We start from the raw sequence: 19,571 nt of genomic DNA, 5'->3' as shown, positions 1-19,571 counted from the left end.
CAGAAAGAAACATTCACAAGCACAGCCATATCCACTGGCATTCGGTCTGTAAAAGCAAAGCCCAACATGATTTATCAACAAGCTTGTTGCTGGTGAAGAATGGGTTATTTTTTTGTCACACTGCTTGGTCAGACATATATCTGACATATCTCATGTCTGTCTCAGCCTCAGAATCCTCTCCTTACAAGTCAGCAACACAGGTGAAATGTCTTTTTAGCGGCATTACACTGTTGTTGCGTGACACATTTAAAAGAAGAGAAAGACCACTCTAATCAAATGTGTCAACCTTTAATTAAACAGAATTTTAAAAAACAATTCATGGGAAATACACAAAATACAATCTGTATATTTCTATCAAAATTCATAAATTTTTAAGCAAAAAAGTGTGGGTCCTTTTAGCAGGTCATATCATTGTGACTAGCAAAAATCTTCAATTTCTTTCTCCATCTCCTAGAAAGACACAAAGAGGCCAAAATGCGTAAACACAAATGAAATTATTTGAAATAAATAATACAATTTTGTGGTTTCATACAAGAAAAAAGAAGATGTGAGGTCTTACTTGGGGCTCTTTGAATGTTTAATTAAAATCTCATCTCACATCTATATTTTTATGTAAGTGGACAATTGGAAACTGCAGATAGCGTTCTTCATTTTTAGCTGTGAACCACAGCTGTCCATACACATTCAGATATCCTGTATTTTGATTACATGCCTGTTTTAGATCTGATGTCAACATGTCCAGACTTTTAGGAAAAGAAGGCAGAAAAACTGAATAAACAACCAACCTGTAGGAGACTGGTCTTGTCATAGTCTCTGCGGTGTCTGTAGATGCTCTGAGACAGCAGAGCGTATAGCTTCTCTAGCTGATAGACCTCATAGCCCTCTGTTTTCGAAACCACTCTCAGTAGCAGCTCCTGAAACACAAGAAAGCGGCTTCTATACCAACTGACCACAATACAGCAGAGGCTGATTTATCCGAATGGGTAATGTTCCTTGCTGGAAAAGCATGGCAGCGATATTTCACCTTAAGCTTATCTCTGTCCACGACGAGTGGAGGTATCTTCTGGTCCAGGATCTCCAGGGCTCTGTCCACATCGATCATCTGCTGTTGCAGAACTTGGCTCTTCTGGCCACGGGTCATACGCCTTGTGCCCTTCTCTGAGACATGACACAAAAAAACAGGACTTACTGGAGCCCATGAACATATTAACAAACAGCACTTAGCCAGCAGCATTCTTGGCACAAGCAAAGCACTTGGTGACTCGGCAGTGGTTATGTTTTAGCACTAACCTGTACTCGCCTCCTCCTCCACAGCTGGCTTTAGTGTCTCAGGTTCGGTGATCTGAGTGGTGGACTTCTGGCCTTGTTCTCCTTCGTCTGACGGGCCCTGGCTGCTCTGATCCCCTCCCTCTACTGGGCCATGGAGCTTCTGGTCTCCCGCTTTAAAGGGGGAACAGCTCCTCTGGTCTCCACCCTTCGTTGACACTTGGCTGTTCCTTTCTCCCCCTTCCAATGTCGCCTGGCAGGTCTGTTCTCCCCCTTTTACTGCAGCCTGGCTGTTCCCGTCTCCACCCTCCCCTGGCACATGGCTGTTTGCTTTGTCCCTCTTTGCAGGTTCCCGAGTGGCCATCTCCCCAGCCTCCTCCTCCTCCATTGGCTGGCTCTCCTTCTCCATCTGGGCATGCTCAGCATCAAATCCCTCTGTTTCCTGCTCTTCACCTTCCTCACTCTCCATCACTTTTCCATCAGCCTCCTCTTCCTCCTCCTCGTCGTCTTCCCCAGAGTCAGGCAGGTTTGAGTCGTCTTTGGATGCGTGAGGAGAAGCCTTCTTCCTGGTCAGGTAGCCGTTGCACCAGCGGCCCTTCCTCCTCTTCCTCCTATAGGCTGCTGTGGGAACAAGCCACTTTGAGAAACACTGGAACAAGACGCAAGGAATTTGAATGAACCAGTTTGATTGTACGGGACTGAAAATCAAGGAAGCATCTTCCTAATGAACCGTACCCCTCTAAAAAGGGACCTAAAGAACCACAGACAAATACAAATAACATAGCTAGATGTCAGGTTGATTAGTGATATTAAGTATTGTAGTTCTGTATTGCTGGTATTCCCAGGGGCATCAGTAGGTGGTACCTGGGTGTCGAGGAGTGCTGGCGACTGCAAGAGAGGCCTGTGGCAGGTCTCTGGGAGGGGCAGCCTCAGCGGTGGGGGGCTCCACTGCCTGGGGCTGTCTGGGCAGAACATGGTAGTAGGACGGAGCGAACCTTGACTTTGAGCAGCCTACAGGGAACACAAGGGGAGGCTGTCTCAGGGACGTTTTTGAGACACAAACTCCACAGGGGTGCATTTACTTAACACTTAATGACAGTTTTGTTGAAATGGTCTAGCGTATTGTGGGTCTTTCCAGACAGGGAACATGAAGCACACTCACCTCTTGTGCTGCGTGACTCCTTGATGTCTTCACAGATCTTCTCAAAGTCTTCGTCCAGCTCGTCTCGGATGATGGCGTGGACTGTGTCCTTCAGAGCGCAGGCACGCTGGCGAATCTGACGGTCTGGAAGAACAAACACGTTTTGACGTTTGGTTGTTTTACTTCAGCAATTAAGAAATCTCAAACGCACACCATCATGACAATGTTACTGTATAATAAAATGGATGATATCGTGAGAATAATTGTCTTGTGAGGGGTTGGGAACTTTCCTACCTGAAGGGTCTCTGTCAGGGTTGTACTCAAGGGCGTTCTGCCAGATGAGGTCCACTTCGTGGAGGAACTCCTTGGCAGTCCCGTACTGGTGCAGGTCGATCCTGGAGATGATGGTGGATAGGTCCATAGGCTGCTTGATCACTGTAGCATAGTCTGGAACCTGTCCCGGAGGAAAAAGTTAAAACATATATAATTAAAACACAGGATCACCACCTGTGAATGATGGAGGTGACACTGAAGTGTGCACTTGTCCACTCTGTGCATGGGCTATTCACATCAAAGTTCTCAGAGATTTGTTTGTCATATGCACCTCATAAAACAGGTCATTCTGGGTAACACAATTCTTAAGACAAGGTAAGGCAACATCCAGCATGATCACAAGGCGACAAAAATTGTACAAATATAACATACAAAAAAAATGAATATAATATAAATAAAGAATATACTGTCCAAAAATAAATAAATACAACAAATGGCACTGTCAGGCCAAATAGTGTCCTAGGGCCAAATACTGTCCTACCTGATGTCACATGACCGTTCCGAAGCAAGGACGCGTCCGTCGCTATGCCGACCTTAAATTTCTGAGATACTGGTTACTAGGTAGGAAGTTTTGTATTTAGGCTTATAAACCAGTTTATTCTACTGTACTATTTAAAGTTTTCACTCGTTCGACATTCCTGAGACAGCAATTCGTGCAGGTAGAATACTATACGTGTTGCCTTCCCAGTCTGTTAAAATGTATGTTAAATAAGTAATTTTTTTGACGAAAACAACTAGCTAGCTAGCACCAGCTAGAACTAGTGAAAACTTCAAATAGTAGAGTAGAATAAACTGGTTTAAATAAGCCTAAATACAAAACTTCCTACCTAGTAACCAGTATAGCAACCATGACAGTTTCCTGCTAGCATGTGTAGATATCTCAGGAATTTAAGGTCGGCATTGCGGAACTGCATTGTGATGTCAGGTAGGACAGTATTTGTCCCTAGGACACTATTTGGCCTGACAGCACCAGCAATAAATCACAATAACTGTAGACAGAGCAACACTCAGTTCGCCCTACATGAGCTCTGGACAGTGAGTCTAATCACCATTAGAACTGAGCAATGTCCCCAGCCACCACCCTTATGCCCCAGACACTCACCTCCCCCAGGTCCACAGGCTTGGTGAAGGCCTTGAATCGCTTGTCAAGAGACAGCCGGTTGGTGACGTCCCGCAGGAAGAGGCGGAGCTCCCTGAGAGTGTCCTCTTCCTGTTCCTCCAGCCGCTGTTGCTCCTTCTCGGTCAGCTGGCGAGGGGGAGGTGCAGGGGCCACAGGTAGCACCTCCAGGGCCTGTAACACTGGAGGGAGGGACAGCAAGGGCAAACATTAGGGTCCTCGTAAATGAAAGTGATATCCCAAGAGTGTGTTTATTATTTCATCATTTATTTGGCCAACACAAAAAATAGTTCCACAACTCCTCTGTACTGTTGCCAAGCAACACAAACATTGTCCTTCACAAATGGGACTAGTGCTGGTGGTACAAGTGTAGTTAAAATTCCCAGTGTACTGGCAAATATCAGCACTTGTGGAATGCCTCTTGTCCAATCAAATTACTTGATCGGAGCTAACTGTTGTTGAATCAAGTATACATGCTCACTCAATGTTTCAAATGAGGCGCAAAAACATTGTTTAGGTTTAATGATAATAAAAACAACAAAAATAATGTACTAGAGCATCTTACCTGCTTTTCTCTTTGATACAGGGGCTTTGGCTGCTTGGTTGAGGATAAGGTCTTCAAAGAAGTTCCTCCTCTCCTTCTGGGTTGGGGGCTGGACGTGGTAGACCTCCCCGTACTCCATACGGAACAGGTCCTGGATCTGAACAAGGACAGACAACACAGATTAGCTTTGGGGCAGGGCGCGTGTACAAAGTGGGATGGGTCTGTGTGGAGCAGGCTGCAAGGTGTGTGTGGTCATGTGTGGTGTCCGACCTCGTAGGCCAGGTCTGCATGCGGCAGGCTGCATGTGGCCAGCAGCAGCACTGGCGAGAAGGAGGGGATGGCGCTGAGCAGGCTGAGGAAGGTGGCTCTCAGGGCAGCGCCCATGGTCACCCACCACTGCTGGATGTGGGGCATATACAGGATGCTGGGGGACGTACGCTTGGCCTCGCAGAATATCTACAGGACAGAGACAAAGGAAGAGATGGAGACAGGAGGGGAGAAGGAGAGGAGAGGGGAGAGAGAGGAAAAGAAAGAAAAGGAGGAGTACAGTTCTTGGTCTTTAGTCTGCAGTTTTGAGAAACCAAGTCCAACAGACTGTAAAGACCAAAGAGCGAAGTCACAAAGATGACCTCCAAAGGGCCTGGGACTAGCCCTGCGCCACTACCCACCTGGGCGCAGGCCTCCTCGGGGCTGGTGGAGCTGACCCCCAGCAGCACAGCCACGTCCAGGGTGTACACGCTGAACTTCTCCAGGGCGTGGAGCACGGCCGGGGCCAGGTGGGCGCTCTGACCCGACCCGGGGCGACCTGACAGCAGCAGCCGTGGGCGGTAGGAGGTGGGCTGGCTCAACACACTCCTGGACAGATGCAGGGAGGGAGAGATGCAGGGAGAGAAAGTGAAAGAGGGAGACAAGAGATGTTAGCACGTGTGATTACTATACCAAGCAAAAGGATAGTTGATAGCTTGGTACTTTCCAACAGACATGTGAGAGCTCTAGACAGAAGAGTCAAACTGTGGCCCACCTGTGGAAGCTCAGGAACTCTCTGGCTGGCCTGGGCAGAGGGTGATGGAGATCCTTAGGGCTAACGATGGAGTCCTCGTCCTCACTGAACATCAGATCATCCTCAAACACACCTCCAGGAACACCTGTTCCAGAGACACGAAGATGTAGAATACCATCAAATTACATCATAGGCACACTGCTTCACATAGTTTTTTTTTTCTTTCCCTTGTTGTCTTGCAAAGCTAGAAAATTGTACCATTACAAAACTACAAGGGAGTAAAAGGGTGCGAAACAGCACCATTTTGTCATTCTTGACCCACCGGAATCTTTCTTCCTCTTGAGGCCCTGTTCAACGTGGGGGAAGAGCTTTCCGAGGACTTCCAGAACATTCTTCAGGGCCGTGCCCATTAACGGCTGTACCACCGGCGTCAACGCCTTGGCCGGACTGGCCACGGCCCTCTGGGAGGCGGGCATGGTCCGACGCATGGCCGACAGGAAGTCCCGGGAGCCGATACAGATGGTGGAGACGTCGAGCAGGAGTTTCTGGGAGGAGGAGTAGATCTGAGGGTAGCGCCTCCTGAGGGCGCACAGCGCCGCCTCGCCACACACCGCCTTGATGTCGGCGCCGCAGTATCCTAGGAGACGGACGGACGGGGGTTGTGAGGGGGGGGGGGGGGGACTTGTCTGTGTGGATCCCCTCTAGTACACAGCTTCACTTCAGTAATAGTTTACCAGATAAGTAAATCTAATATAGAGCGAAGATTCACTTTTGAGGGAAAATCTCCATTGGCATTCTTTGCGTAGGTGTAGACTGGGAAGTCAGGCCTCATATGAGGACTTTCATAGAGTGCAAGTCATTTTTAAATCAACGTTGGACATACCAACACACTTGTCTGCCAGTTCCTCCAGGAAAGCATCAGATGGTTGAGGGTCCCACTGTCTGGTGTGGATCTTCAAAATGTCCTTACGTGCCTGCGGAGGCCAGGTCAAATAATTCAAACATTACACTGCCATTGTGATATTTCAGTTAAATATACATCTCCCCACCCCCCAAGACTGCTCATACACACACACACGTATATATATATATAAATATAACAGATCATGAATCATCTTTGTGTCTTCCTACTTCTCTGTCTGGGAGACTGAACAGGAACTCCCTGTCGAAGCGCCCGGGCCGCCTCAGGGCGGGGTCGATGGCATCCAGCCGGTTGGTGGCTCCGATCACCACCACCTCTCCACGGCTGTCCAGCCCATCCATCAGGGCCAGCAGGGTGGACACAATGGAGCTGCAGTGAACCACACAGCACAGGGACACGCATCAGCTAGGACGCTGCAGCTACGTCAGCACAGGGTCTTCTGCACATATGGACCTGGGTTTCCGATATAATTTATTGCATTTCTTTATATCCAGATTATCGAAAACGATACTTATTTATCTCAATTATTTTTAGCCCCGGTAGCTCACCGGGTTGGGTGCGTACCATATGGACTGAGGCCCTAACGCAGCTGCCCGGGTTCAAATCCTGCTCGGGCCATTTCTGCAAGCCTTCCCCTCTCTCTCTCCCATACATTTCCTGTCTCTTTGTAACTGTCTCTGTCCAATAAAGCCATAAAAGAAATAGCAAAACAAATATTTTTGTATCCCTCTTCGATAACTTTGGGGCACCTTGGGGAAGCTGACAGCAGATGTCCTGACTCGTGTGTGACCTCACCTGTGTATCTGATCCTGCCTGCTGGACCTGACCGGAGCCAAACCATCTATCTCATCGAAGAATATGATGGCTGGCCGCATCTGATAAGCCTAGGGAATGGAGCAGCAAAATTGATAGGTTTGATTAGTACGTACACACTTGCCCATCTCCCCAGCACCCAGACCCCCCCCCTCCCCAGGGGATTTGTTTGTCATGGAGGTTTCCTGGCAGTGCTGCTGCCGGGGAGGTCCTCACCTGGTCGAAGAGCAGTCGTAGCTGGCGCTCAGACTCTCCCACCCACTTGCTAAGACAGTCGGCTCCCTTCCTCATGAAAAAGGCCACCTTCTTATCCCCCTGGCTGCACTCGTTAGACAGTGCTCGTGCCACCAGGGTCTTCCCTGTCCCCGGTGGGCCGTAAAACAGACAGCCCCTGAGGGGGAGGAGGAAAAACACGCACACCATAAGCAACGTATTTGTATACCTAAACATATGAGCAAATCATTAACAGTTCCAAGCCAAGTTTCAGCTTTTGAACGCAGCTTTAAATTCACAGCATCATTCTATCCTGGTTCCTCCATTGTTTCTTTACCTCGGTGGTTGGATTTTGAACCTCTCGAACACCTCGGGGTAGAGCAGAGGAAAGACCACCATTTCCTTCAGGGCGGAAATGTGTGTGGTCAGACCCCCGATGCTGTCAAAACGCACCTGGAAAAACCCACATAGGGAATTGGCTTAAGTCTATCTAGAAATATTTTTAATCAAAGTGATGTCCAGGAAGTTACTGAACTGATGGAATTAATTCCCACCAGGAAGAAATCAAACTCACCGTCTGGTCAATTTGCATGGGGTCGACGTCGGCCAGACTAGCCCCAATCTTAATCCTGTCCTTGTGGATTCCCAACAGATCCTCCTTCACCAAATTCATGGGCAGGCACCTGGGATGCAGCGGAGGAATGAGTACCGCACAATTGGAAAAGAAACATCATCCAGACTAACTACAGGAGCACTGTGGAATTAGGAATCTTAGTGATAGATAGCACTGTGTTCCTTATGCCTGTGGTGAAACCGGCCAAGCAGCGATCACCGTTTCACCTGTTTATCGGTCTGTTTCTGTTCTTGCTCCTTCTCCTCTGGAACTTCTCCTCATCCGAGGAGGAGGAAGAGGCAGAAGAAGACGTGGAGTCGCTGCTGTGGATGGCGTGTCGTCTTCTACGGGCCGAGAAGCACATCAGTCTATTTGTCAGTTTCACTGGGATCAGGGCAAAGTCACAGAGTCATGCTAGGAACGACTAGTCACAAAAGATGGAACCACTTCCTACGACAACTGGATGGCCTTAAGCTAAGAACCATGACGTGGTTATTTCAACATGTTAACCCCATGGACACACAGTACCCCACTCCATGCAGCCTACCTACCACAGTGCCTATTCCATTATGGAGGTCCTAATAACAGCTAAAGGCTGGTCCAACAGCTTACCTAACAAACCCACTACGAAGGATTCACATCAAGAAAAGGCACATTAAGAAAAGATTGCAAGGGTTTTCTACTGCATTCAACATAAATATAAAAGACTGACATCTCCTGAACACGTTGTACTCTAGTCAGCCTTCAAAACACATTGTGACATTGTCCATTTATAGGTATCCTTAGACCTAGATCAATCCTTAGTCTGCATTCGGGAAACCTGATCTAGGCCTAGTGTGTCCGTGTATGTGTGAAAGATATGAGTTATGGTCTATGCCTCCAGTGTTCAGGGTGTATGTAGTGTGTGTGGTGCTGCAGCTGGCATACCTGCTGCTCCTCCTTCTGTTGTAGGGGCTCCTTGGCCCGGAGGTGCTGAACCTGAACCGCCTCCTTGTCCTGGCGGGGGACGAGTGACCCTTGAAGTACATGGGCGGTTTCCTGGGCTCTAGCGATGGAGAGGCATGGGGGGATTATTAGATTTGTATTTGTTTTCCTTATAGATATAGATATTACAATTGATGTTATAGTACAATAACAACATGAAAGGAATCTACATAAATTAAAAAATATATATTTTTGTCTGTAATATATTATTCTAGGAGGTAGAGCTTTCCTCATTTTTCAGTTCTACATTTTGTGTGTTGATTATCAATAATACATTGATGAAGCGACAAATGCAGGCAATACAAGCTTTGCACGAACCGTCCTGTGGAGCCTGGTAGCGAACCACAGCTTTCCTTTGCCTGAAATCATAGCGTTTCTGATTGTCCCCCTCCTCATCTTCACCATCGTCCTCATTATCATCATCATCATCATCATCAGCCTCGTTGTTGCCTTCCTCATCTTCTTCTACCTCCTCATCTTCACTGTAATCTGTGGCTAAACAAAGGAGATTTAGAGCAAGAAGACTAATAGAACTCAGTAGATGAAAATTAAAAAGCTCAAACTGAAACTTACCTCCGTTCTCCTTCTTCTGAGTGTTTTCATTATCCTCATCTGTCCTCTCAGAAGACCTCTTTCTCTTGGCCCTTGTGTACATCCCTAGCTACAAAATAATAAATACAAAAAAGTCATTATTTTATTATGTTCCTCTACTACAGCAATGTCTAACCTTTTAACCTGTGTTCATCCAAATTTAGTTTGGTAACCCTCTGACAGGCTTTGGGCCCTATTTTAAAGTAGAACTGAATCACGATTAGACACAGTGATATTATAATAGTATATACATTTAGTCATAAAAAATATAACAAAACTGTATGCCATATTATAGAAAAATGTATAGCTGTAGTGTAAATTATGTACTTAAAAAGAATAGGAAGATATTACGTATAAATTACATATACAGCTGACGGCACGAGAATGGTTGCACTAAATTTGAACCTGCCAAACTACATAAAGAAATGTAAGAAGATTGACCCATCATACCTATCCCTGTTCATTTCATGGCGTATGCTTTCGAACCAATACGTAATTATGTTCCCTCAGTTGTTTCATATAATATAGAAAATGTGGTTTTGTCGGAAGATATAAATATAGTTAAAACTGACAGGTTGAACAACACCGAGTGGTGTAGGCTACTTGACAACTAACTAGTAGGCTACTTGTCATAACTGCACGACAATGCCAACAGAGACAGAATTGATCTGATCATAGAGGCAGACCTGCATGACCATGGTGTTGGTCGTCCACCAAAATTATCATGCATCATTGACCACTGGCTCTTCCCCATGCTGAAAGATCTTTTAGAGGTGGCCATGCTTTCCCTGAAAGATGTTTGGTTAGGTCAGTATAGGTAATAAGGTCGTCATAGGATAATGTGTATCATCGGTTTACTAGACTGTTTTGTTTATTATTTTGTATATTTAGGAGGTTTAGTATATTATATTTGTTAGATTATCATACGTGTAACCTATGATCTGAGTACTTATATGTCATGTTATGCTGGGTAGCCTTGCGTTGTCTTGTCCTAAGAATTTCAGTGCTTGGTTGGACCCTGTGTTGTTCTGTGCATCTGAAAATAAAATACTTAAACTTGAAAGTTTGGAGCCCTATAAATAGCTGGTAAGTTTCAGCTACTAGTACTGTTACATTAAAGTTGTGTGAAACATGCTCACTGGTCGAGTTGTTAACTTGTTTGCTAGGTTAAAGATAACAAACTACAGTGTATGTAGCTAACGTTACGGAGCTAGCTTTGTGTGTTAAATATTAAGCTACAATCATATCTGTGAATTTAGGAGCTAGAGCTAGCTATGTCAAAAATGCCAGTGTGTGTAGCCTATGTAACAGGTTCATAAATATAATCCACTTCTGTAAAGTGATCACTGCAAACTCTGAATCTGGGGGCAACTGATGAACAAATGTCAATTAATACATGTAAATGTAAACTGGCTTTGGCCCTTCATAGCTACAAGCCATTTTCATAAAACCGGTTGCCGCTTGAGGGTTAGGACACGATAGTGAATGCCTTCTATCCTGTAAAATTTGTTTGTACAACCTGGGGCTATACAATAACACCCCCCTTTGCATAGTTTTTTAGCTGGTTCATTTGAAGCCATTTCTACCTCTGTGTTGTCAATCTGTCAATGTTAATCTTGTGACATCACAAACATGACGATTCAAAGCCCTGTAGTTCAGTAGTAAAGTTTAAAACGTTTTTATTTACAAATGGAACATTTAGCTCTTTTAGTTGTTTGATAAAAGGTTTGTGATCTTATTTTAATAATAATGAGCCTTACTTCATAAATCAGTCAGTTCCACTTTAACGATCTGAAAAGCAGTATCAAAACGCAAAGCGCAAGTAACTTTGTGGGCAGGACTCTGGCAGGGTTGCTATTTTGCCGGCGGGATAAATGACTGCGCCTGGTGCAAATCTAAAATGGGTTGGTCCAAAGTAGCTACATTACTAATGGGTGTGGTTTGGGTGTAACGTGCAATAAACCAATCAGAGCATCACCTCACATTCCCTTTAAAAGCAGCGCTTGATCCATGGCAGATTGCTATTATAATGGCGGATTTGCCAAGCGCATGCCAGGAGCGGTTCACAGCCAACGTTCTTGTCAGGGCCGTAACAGATGGAGAAGTGACATTGTATGGGAAGGCAGAGCAGTTTTCTCATTGTAATAAATTGCCTGCACATGCAAATTCGTATTATCATGTCTTTTATTTCTTAAATTGTTATATTTTAAAATTGTTTAGTTCTTAGAGTTAGTTTAACTATTGTACTTTTTTACTTAAGTTAAGACCTGTATATGTTTATTTTATGCACCTTCGCGCCACAGTAAAATCCATGTTTGTGTAATATAAGCTACATGGGGAATAAACCGAATTCTGATTCTGATGGAAGAAGAAACCCACCCAAATTAGCTTCAGTTAAACATGCGTGGGAGGAAATTGCCATAATTGTTACAAATAAAGTTCACATACATAGATTTTTCATGAAAATCTTTATCATTGAAAAAATTTAACACGCCATAAAGCAAAACAATGTAACGTAGCTTCGCATAAAGACCCTGGCCGTGCCAGAAGTGCGCACGGTCCAAGCTTGCGCCCTTAAAAGAGCATCTGTATAACGCGCCATTGACTTTAGGCTACGTTTTGTCGTCAGTGGCAGAATTGTTTTTCTGAAACTGCAAAATACTTTACCGACGTGCGTCTGTGGAGGGAAAAGTCAGATTTGCGTCGAGTGCAAACTAGAAATCATACTTGCGTCGTTGACAAAGTCAATTGCGCTGGGTGCAAGATAGGGCCCTTTGTGTGTGTGTGTGTTTGTGTAAACCAGGACCTTACCTCCTCTTGAGTGTCCCTGCTTCTTAACCGGCGTCGCATTTTCTGCATGTCGTCCATTTTCTGCAACACAGCCTCAGCTGTACTGTGGAGGAGAACAAAAAGAAACTTGACTTATCAAATATTCTTTGAACTGAAACATAACAGCCTGACAATAAAGATGTAGGCTGGTGTAACTCAGAAGGGCTGAAAGGACAGTGTAAATTGCATTGGAATCTATTCAACAAAACTGTGTATGGTAGCTCAACCAAATTAGCTTTTGTTACATTCACTTTCAAGGGGGTATTTGTGGCTTTACGGGACTGAGTTCAGTGGTCGTACTTAGTGATGAGTCTGTCATAAAGAACAGACTGATTTCTAGAGTTCCTCTTGGATCTTGTGATACTGGAACTGCGTCGTGCAGCAGCACTGTCTTTGTCCCTGCTACGCAGTCCAAAGTGGGTCCGTTTAGGAGTCGATTCTTCCTCAACCTCATCTGTAAATTGGACCATAGGAAATAGAAATAGCACACATCAAAGAAATACTTTCAAGTTGCTGTTGAACTGACCTGCTGCATTACATCTTAAATCCAATTACCTGCTTGCTTGTCGCTAGATGCTTTCCCATCTCCCTGCAATCTTGGAGATCTTCTGAGGACAGAGGAATGGTGTTAGAAGTTTGACATTTAAGTACAGAACAGTGCAGTACTATCTCGTACCGTTTCCTGCAAAGAGGTCCAAACAACAGACAGTGATGTACCAGGAGTCACCTTGTACTATGTTCGCTAGTTTTGCTCTCTGCTAGTGGGTGCTGCGGAATCTTGCCATTCATTTCAGCAAATGACACCTCATGCTTGACTCTCTGCCCCCTGGTCTGCAGGCTTCCCCGGGTCCTGCCGTTCTCCTCCTTTACCACCAAGTGACCCTGTGCGTTTGGGCGGACCACACATCCATGAACACGCAGTCTTACTTAGCTGTATATTTTAAAGCGACAAACTTGTAATTGATCTAAGGTTAGCTGTCTCTTTCGATTTAGCTTCGTACATGTTTATACATTAACACACACGCACGGCAGTTAGCATGCTAACTTGGCCAAGTGATCAACAACACTAGCACAGCTGAACCTATAAGCTCTCCGTGTCCTTACATCGTAAGCTATGTAGCTAACGTCCTAGCAAAATACTCTTAAAAACTTGTTAGCTTTCACAAAGAAACTCACATTTTGCGTGATGTTTTCAGGGCTGCTGCAGCTGTCATCGAGGCCCCTTTTCAACCTGGTTGACTTTCGCTGCGAAGCGGGAACTAATGACAGAAACTCAGAGCTGATATCCAAGTCAGGATTCTTCGGAGTTGCTGGTTCTGTGCCCCCGCTGCTGCTGCGTAGCATCACCATTTTAATATATGATGCTTCTTTCACGTAAGCATAAAAGTATTATACACAAAATATGAAACTATTCAATAATCCTTAATATCTTTCTAAATTCAGGGACATAGTTTGCTGGTTTGCGCACACCCCTTCTCCCAAACCTTGATTTCTGGCGCCATAAACGTCACGAACAGATGAACTACCGTGTCCAGTGTACATCCGACTGGAAATATAGGCCCCCCCGATACTACATCAGCCTGATTTAACACAATTTCAAAATAAAAAATCAAGGTGATGTATCGATACAAGTTTGGATTGAATAACAATAGATTATGTACTCAAGGCTATTTTAACGCCGGTCTGGACGAATATTTTGTAACAGCGTTGGAAAGTGGAAGGATATGAGGCATATTTGGGGGGGAAGTGCAAGGGGTTACATTTAGCGCGCCTTGCAAAATGCGCATTTTGGTAAACCAAATGGGTCGTGCCCATAATCTGAGAAATATTTAACTTCAGCAAAAACATCAACGATGTAGCTACTTGAAAATAACAACCAGTTATTTAATAAATGACAAAATTATTATAGCCCATGTCTTGGTGTTACTGTCTTATAAAGAACACTAGACTAATAACGTAATATTTAAATAATCAAAACAACCATGAAACCTACAAAGGTACTTGCAATCAATCCATCATCAACAAAGGCAAATATAATAGGAATACATTATCACCATTTTATTTGGTAGTGGGTCAACAAGTGTCAAAGGAGAAATACAAATCAAAGAAATGTTGCTAAACTGCAAAGTGTGTGGGTATGTTTATGAAAACTGATAAACCACTGAATTAGACAACTATGTCAAGGGGCAATGTTTTAAGCAATAGCTGCCAGGTAGTCCTTGACCTCTGCCGGAGTGAGTCTCCTGAAACCAGCCTCGTTGCAGATCCCCACCTCAATGTTCTCCTCAGTCATCTGACCCTCAAAACTTTCCTGTAACACATGAAACATATCCATGTCATTTACAAATGGTAACAAAGGATGCTAGTTAAAAAAAAAAATGTAAACAGAATGTTCAGTCATATAGTCAAACAATATTTACACAAACAGACCTTCAACGTAAGGATTGCTGTATGGATTGCATCCTCAAGTTCCAGGTCATTGTTATACCTATGAAAGGACAAATTGTTGATTGAACTTATTACTATAAATCCAATCATTATTTGCCAAATACATTTCTTCAATTACTAATTAATGTTTAGGTTTTTTATCGTACCTTTTCTCGAGGAATGTTTTTCCATTGACGTAGCTCTTTCCCATCGCTGTAGCTTTCCAAGCAAAATATGCACCCTGGACATAATATAAGTTTCATGTTCAGGAGAGATGGGCACTGAGACAACAGACTGTAGTCAGATACAGTATGATTACCTTATTATTTTATATATTTCATCAATTTAGATCAAACTACAATAGATGAAATACTATTTAATTGGCAGACAATTAGAAACATACTGAGGGGTCTGACTGGAAGAGGTGTGGGTGGTCTTCATCCCATCCAGCGATCAACAATGAAACTCCAAAGGGTCTTACACCACTGTTAACAAAACACAAAATATGATGACTCTGATGCTGACAATTTTTTTCCACAAGAGCAAATGCATGATTCACACCAGCAACAAATATACCAGCCTTGGTTTGGTTTGACCATCAACCAGTAATACATTCAATAATTTATGAGATATTTATTCATATACACCTTACCCTGATTGTGTGTATTCCTGCATAACAGAGGCGACCCTCTGGACCAGCTGGGCTGTGGGGATTGGCTCCTGATACACCAGAAAGTACTGCTGGGCCAGCTTACGCGCTCTTCTTAACAGCACCCTGAAAAGACATTCACTTTACTCATATCTGTTGTATCCATACTCACAAGCAAGCCCAGAGTATCTCAAGGCTTAGCGGTTGACTATACATGATATACTCTCAACTTATGTCTCAGCATATGGAATGGACATCTGCAGCATATGCATTGTTATTCATTAAAAGTAACCGTTACAATTAAAAGTACTAAACAAGTGTTATCACTTTATTGTATGTACCTGTAGTCTGGGCCCATGCCACTGTAGACCATGCCAATGTGTTTGGTTATGGGCTCAACCTTGTGAACACTCTGCTCATCATACAGTATTGATTTCTGTTTCTTCTCTGTTGCCAAAACGACTCCATTTGTTGCTGAAAGGGAAACAGTCATCTATCATCAACCGCCTCAAATCTGTAATTTGGTGAGTTAAGGACAGAAATATTAAGGATGATGGCAATGTGACAATGGCATGGAAGATAGTTGCATAAATAGTCATGGTTAGTAAAATGTTATAGACCGATGTATTTTTAAGACACCGGGATATTAACCTTTGATTCCAACTGAGGGAGCTCCAGCTGCTACTGCTGCAAGTGCATACTCAATCTGAACCAGTTTTCCTGAAGGGCTGTGTGGGAAAAAGCAAAGTAACAGGTCTGTAAACCGAGCTTTCAAAAATGAAAGCGAAAGTCACACGGTCTTTTAGCTAACTATCAATGTGGTAGATAAACTAGACATTTGAAGCTGCCGTTGAAATACATTTGGCTACCTCAGCACTGCTAGCTGCGCAGAAGCAACACTTTAGCCTTTCAATTGAACGGGTTTTTGATTGTGAAGCACAATTGACTTGTATACGTGATCAACAATGACGATGCAGCATCGCATACTGCGAACACAAATGTCGTAGACGTTTCAACTAACGAACACCGATCGAGTTAGTTTTGAAAAGCGTATACTCCCTTCTAACGTGTAGAGTTAACAATAAACGCAATCATTTAAAGTTACCTGAATGTCGTGAGTGAGAAACTGTAGCCTCTTTCTGCCATCTTTGCTCATTCACTGGGATTAGCCGTCGCGTATCGATGATGCAGCTGTTTATGCGTCTAAAGCAAAAGCTTTCGAGGCATTAGGACAAAATGTTCTGTATATATTGCCTACTTACATATTTTTGTAACATAGACAGAAATAAAGGAAAGGAAATACTTAAAAATGTTGTGTTATAACTACTATTCCCGTTTTTAAGGGGTTATTGTCGCAGTGCTATGACGTATCAGACCCAAATGACCGTGAGTTGCGTGACATGAGTCGAAAACCAGCATGAACACCTCTAAAATGATACATTTGTCTGGTTTCGTGAATTTTCTCAGCCGTTCTTTATTACAGTTGGAGAGCAGACTTGCACAAGCCACAGGACTTGATAGACAACTCGGTGAGTTGGAACCTTCATACGGTTATATTTTATGTAACATTAGTCGAGCTAGCTAGCTAACCTGTTTGCTACCACATTACAACACAATCGAAGGGTGCTAACGCTAGTGCAACTGAAATCACTTTGGTGTCATTGGTAAGTTTAGGTTCACAATGTCGAATGATTGTGTATAACTAGGATAAGTTAATTTATTGTATTATCTACTATTTATTCTACCAAGCCCCAGCCTTGGTTGTCCAGGGTTCAAGTCTCTTCCCTCAGCCCCTGGATGATGAGAGAGAGGAGAATGAGCTGACCACAGAGCCCAGCTTTCTGGACAATGTGTTCTGGATGGCAGCACCCAAGAAGAGACGCACAATAGAAATCAACAGGACTAGGAGGAGAGATGAGACAAAACTCATCAAAGTCCAAGTAAGGGCTGTGACATTCTCAAGATTATCACAATGTCTTTATCACAATGTATGATTATCACAACTCTTGACAACAGAATTTCATGTATGGTATATAATTCCTTATCTCTCTCTCTCTTTCCCTACCTCCCTATGACACAACTCCAGAACAACATTGAGCCATGTCAGGAGTGTGGTCACCTGAAACAGAAGCACATCCTGTGCGGGTTCTGCTATGAAAAGGTTCGAAGGGAGACAGCTGTTATCCGGGCACAGATCAAGACCATGGAGGGCAAGCCCCTGAACGGCCCAGCTCTTGAAACAGTGGTGCTGTATGAGAATGAGACGCCAGGGGAAGCTGACAAGGACAAGAGAATAGTGGAAAGGAACAGGAAACGCCCCTCCTGGTTCAACCTTTACTAAGAGTGGTAGCCAGTTTATTGGGGTTGTGCCGTGACATTCTTTCGCTGTTTGTGGATGAACAAATATTAATGGATTCCATTTGACTTGGTTGCATCATCAACCATGCTCTGCCTTTTTGATAGTGACTTCCCATACCAGGTTCTTCTTGGGTTTATTTCCACTCATAACGAAATATAAGGGCCACTGTGTATAAATTATGAATTCCTTACACGTTAAGAACATGCAGCTTTAGCATTATTTAAAAGAATACCTTATTATAAATAAAGTTTTCAGTCTTGAGACCCTTTGTCATTGATTAACTCATTTTTAAGAATTTTCATGATCGCTATTGAAACTGGTTAGTCATTTTCCTCAGTCCTTTCAGTTCTTGCTAAGAGACTCTCAAAAGAGGTCAGCTCAGCTGGGTGCTCCAGAAGTTACAGCAGCCCAGGAAGAATCAACCAATATGATCAACGCCACATTTAGATCTGCAGCCAGATCAGTACCTCTTGCCACACATTTGTCTGCCATGACACCTGTGACTGACCATCTGGAAGAGAGGAAGACTTCCCTCTCACAGGAAACACTACTGCCGCTCTACAAAGTACTCTCCAACTCTGACAAATACGCGATAATGTGGCTTATTTCTATACAGTAGTTTGTAACTAGTCAGTTGGCAAATTGTTACTCTGTTACTCCGTTTTTGCATTGCATTAGAAATCTGTAGAAGTCGTTTTAGAATGTTGCAGAATGCCGTGCATCTTGAGACTGGTGCCTCACTAACAGACGGGTCAATTATAATTAATTTGACCAAAAGATGCATGCATACCTGTTCCAAGATTGGAGTAGCCAATTGTTTCAACAGTTCCAGGTAAGTAAAGTCCTTTACAGTTTTTCTCCATTGCTTTGGCTCAATTCTTGAAACAAAAATTAAATTCTCAAAGCTTCAAGGGGATTTGGTAAAATTGCCAATATGGTTCAGCACAAATACATAAATCACCTTCAAAAGGTCATACCTCTCCCAAAACAGTTAACTCATGCTTCAAAACCAAATAATTTTCTCATATAAATAGTCAGTGCCCCCAAAATGAAAAGTTCCTTCTCGATTGCTTTGGCTCATCTCGAGAGAAAAAAAGACGACATTCTTAAAGGTTTACATTTGCCAAAATAACCTAGATTGTTCAGCAAATCACCATGGAACACCTGCAGAGGGTCATCTCTCTCCTAAAACAGACAACTCAAAACTAAATCAATTTCTCATACAAATAGTCAGTGCCCCCAAAATGTGTTCCTTTGCTATTGTGTAAACACCGCAGGTCAAACTGTTTAGATGTTTTGTCAGTATGGCAGTGGACCATAGAAAAACCCTGTCATGTACACATTTCAATCTTGGCTCAGTTATTTGACACTGGTTACTGTAGTAAATGTTTTTCTTTCCAGAATACTGTAATTGCTATACATCGTGGTTAACAGAAAATGTGTACAGCACAATATACTGTCATACAATACGCAAGCACAAACTGAAATTATGCACGGCCTACACTACCAACAAATATAGTAAGAAAGTACTTTAAAGCAAAGCTGGAGTTATATTAGTTGTTGTCCTCATTCTCCTGCTCATCCTCGCGCTCCTGTCTGTCTGGCCACAGATTTCCAATCTACATCGCATCTGATGTTCTCCCTTGCGATGCAACAGGGGAAGAATCGTAGTGCATGCCGCAACCATCCCCTGCACTGATCTGCTGTGACATCACCACAAGCAGCATCCATTGACAGGAGCAGGGACCTCTGGTTTTGAGCCCGATGCTC

General features: G+C 43.7%; 3 protein-coding genes across 7 annotated transcripts; 1 reads left to right on the top strand and 2 right to left on the bottom strand.

Moving 5' to 3' along the window:
• Positions 1-272: 272 nt before the first annotated feature.
• On the bottom strand, positions 273-13,880 carry atad2 (ATPase family AAA domain containing 2). Of its 4 annotated transcripts, none has more exons than XM_084705365.1 (28): positions 13,543-13,880; positions 13,094-13,248; positions 12,922-12,974; positions 12,667-12,820; positions 12,349-12,430; positions 9,520-9,607; positions 9,265-9,441; positions 8,890-9,007; positions 8,190-8,306; positions 7,924-8,032; positions 7,687-7,802; positions 7,353-7,527; positions 7,119-7,207; positions 6,533-6,692; positions 6,285-6,375; positions 5,724-6,038; positions 5,423-5,546; positions 5,070-5,256; positions 4,672-4,857; positions 4,423-4,558; positions 3,843-4,039; positions 2,702-2,861; positions 2,429-2,551; positions 2,131-2,277; positions 1,291-1,887; positions 1,025-1,158; positions 786-914; positions 273-450 (listed from the first exon to the last, which is right to left on the bottom strand). In XM_084705365.1, the coding sequence occupies exons 1-28, from the start codon at positions 13,714-13,716 to the stop codon at positions 418-420; spliced, it is 4,326 nt and encodes a 1,441-aa protein (XP_084561491.1). In that variant the 5' UTR covers positions 13,717-13,880; the 3' UTR covers positions 273-417. The 4 variants fall into 4 exon arrangements, with proteins under 4 accessions (XP_084561491.1, XP_084561508.1, XP_084561517.1 ...); XM_084705382.1 differs by having other exon boundaries at positions 1,291-1,884; XM_084705391.1 differs by having other exon boundaries at positions 9,265-9,435.
• Positions 13,881-14,409: 529 nt separating this feature from the next.
• Positions 14,410-16,680, bottom strand: psma2a (proteasome 20S subunit alpha 2a). Its single transcript, XM_084705403.1, has 8 exons — positions 16,548-16,680; positions 16,094-16,170; positions 15,784-15,916; positions 15,446-15,568; positions 15,197-15,278; positions 14,961-15,034; positions 14,797-14,854; positions 14,410-14,677 (listed from the first exon to the last, which is right to left on the bottom strand). The coding sequence occupies exons 1-8, from the start codon at positions 16,586-16,588 to the stop codon at positions 14,561-14,563; spliced, it is 705 nt and encodes a 234-aa protein (XP_084561529.1). The 5' UTR covers positions 16,589-16,680; the 3' UTR covers positions 14,410-14,560.
• Positions 16,656-18,064, top strand: mrpl32 (mitochondrial ribosomal protein L32). 2 transcript variants are annotated; one of them, XM_084705423.1, is made up of 4 exons: positions 16,808-16,828; positions 16,926-16,971; positions 17,192-17,382; positions 17,529-18,064. In XM_084705423.1, the coding sequence occupies exons 1-4, from the start codon at positions 16,823-16,825 to the stop codon at positions 17,781-17,783; spliced, it is 498 nt and encodes a 165-aa protein (XP_084561549.1). In that variant the 5' UTR covers positions 16,808-16,822; the 3' UTR covers positions 17,784-18,064. The 2 variants fall into 2 exon arrangements, with proteins under 2 accessions (XP_084561541.1, XP_084561549.1); XM_084705415.1 differs by having other exon boundaries at positions 16,656-16,971.
• Positions 18,065-19,571: the final 1,507 nt, after the last annotated feature.

Source organism: Hypomesus nipponensis, chromosome 2 (genome assembly GCF_054491055.1).
Source record: "Hypomesus nipponensis isolate SF chromosome 2, ASM5449105v1, whole genome shotgun sequence".
NCBI classification, from domain to species: Eukaryota; Metazoa; Chordata; class Actinopteri; order Osmeriformes; family Osmeridae; genus Hypomesus; species Hypomesus nipponensis.
Note: the sequence above shows the minus strand (reverse complement) of the source record. Positions and strands in the feature narration are given on the sequence as shown.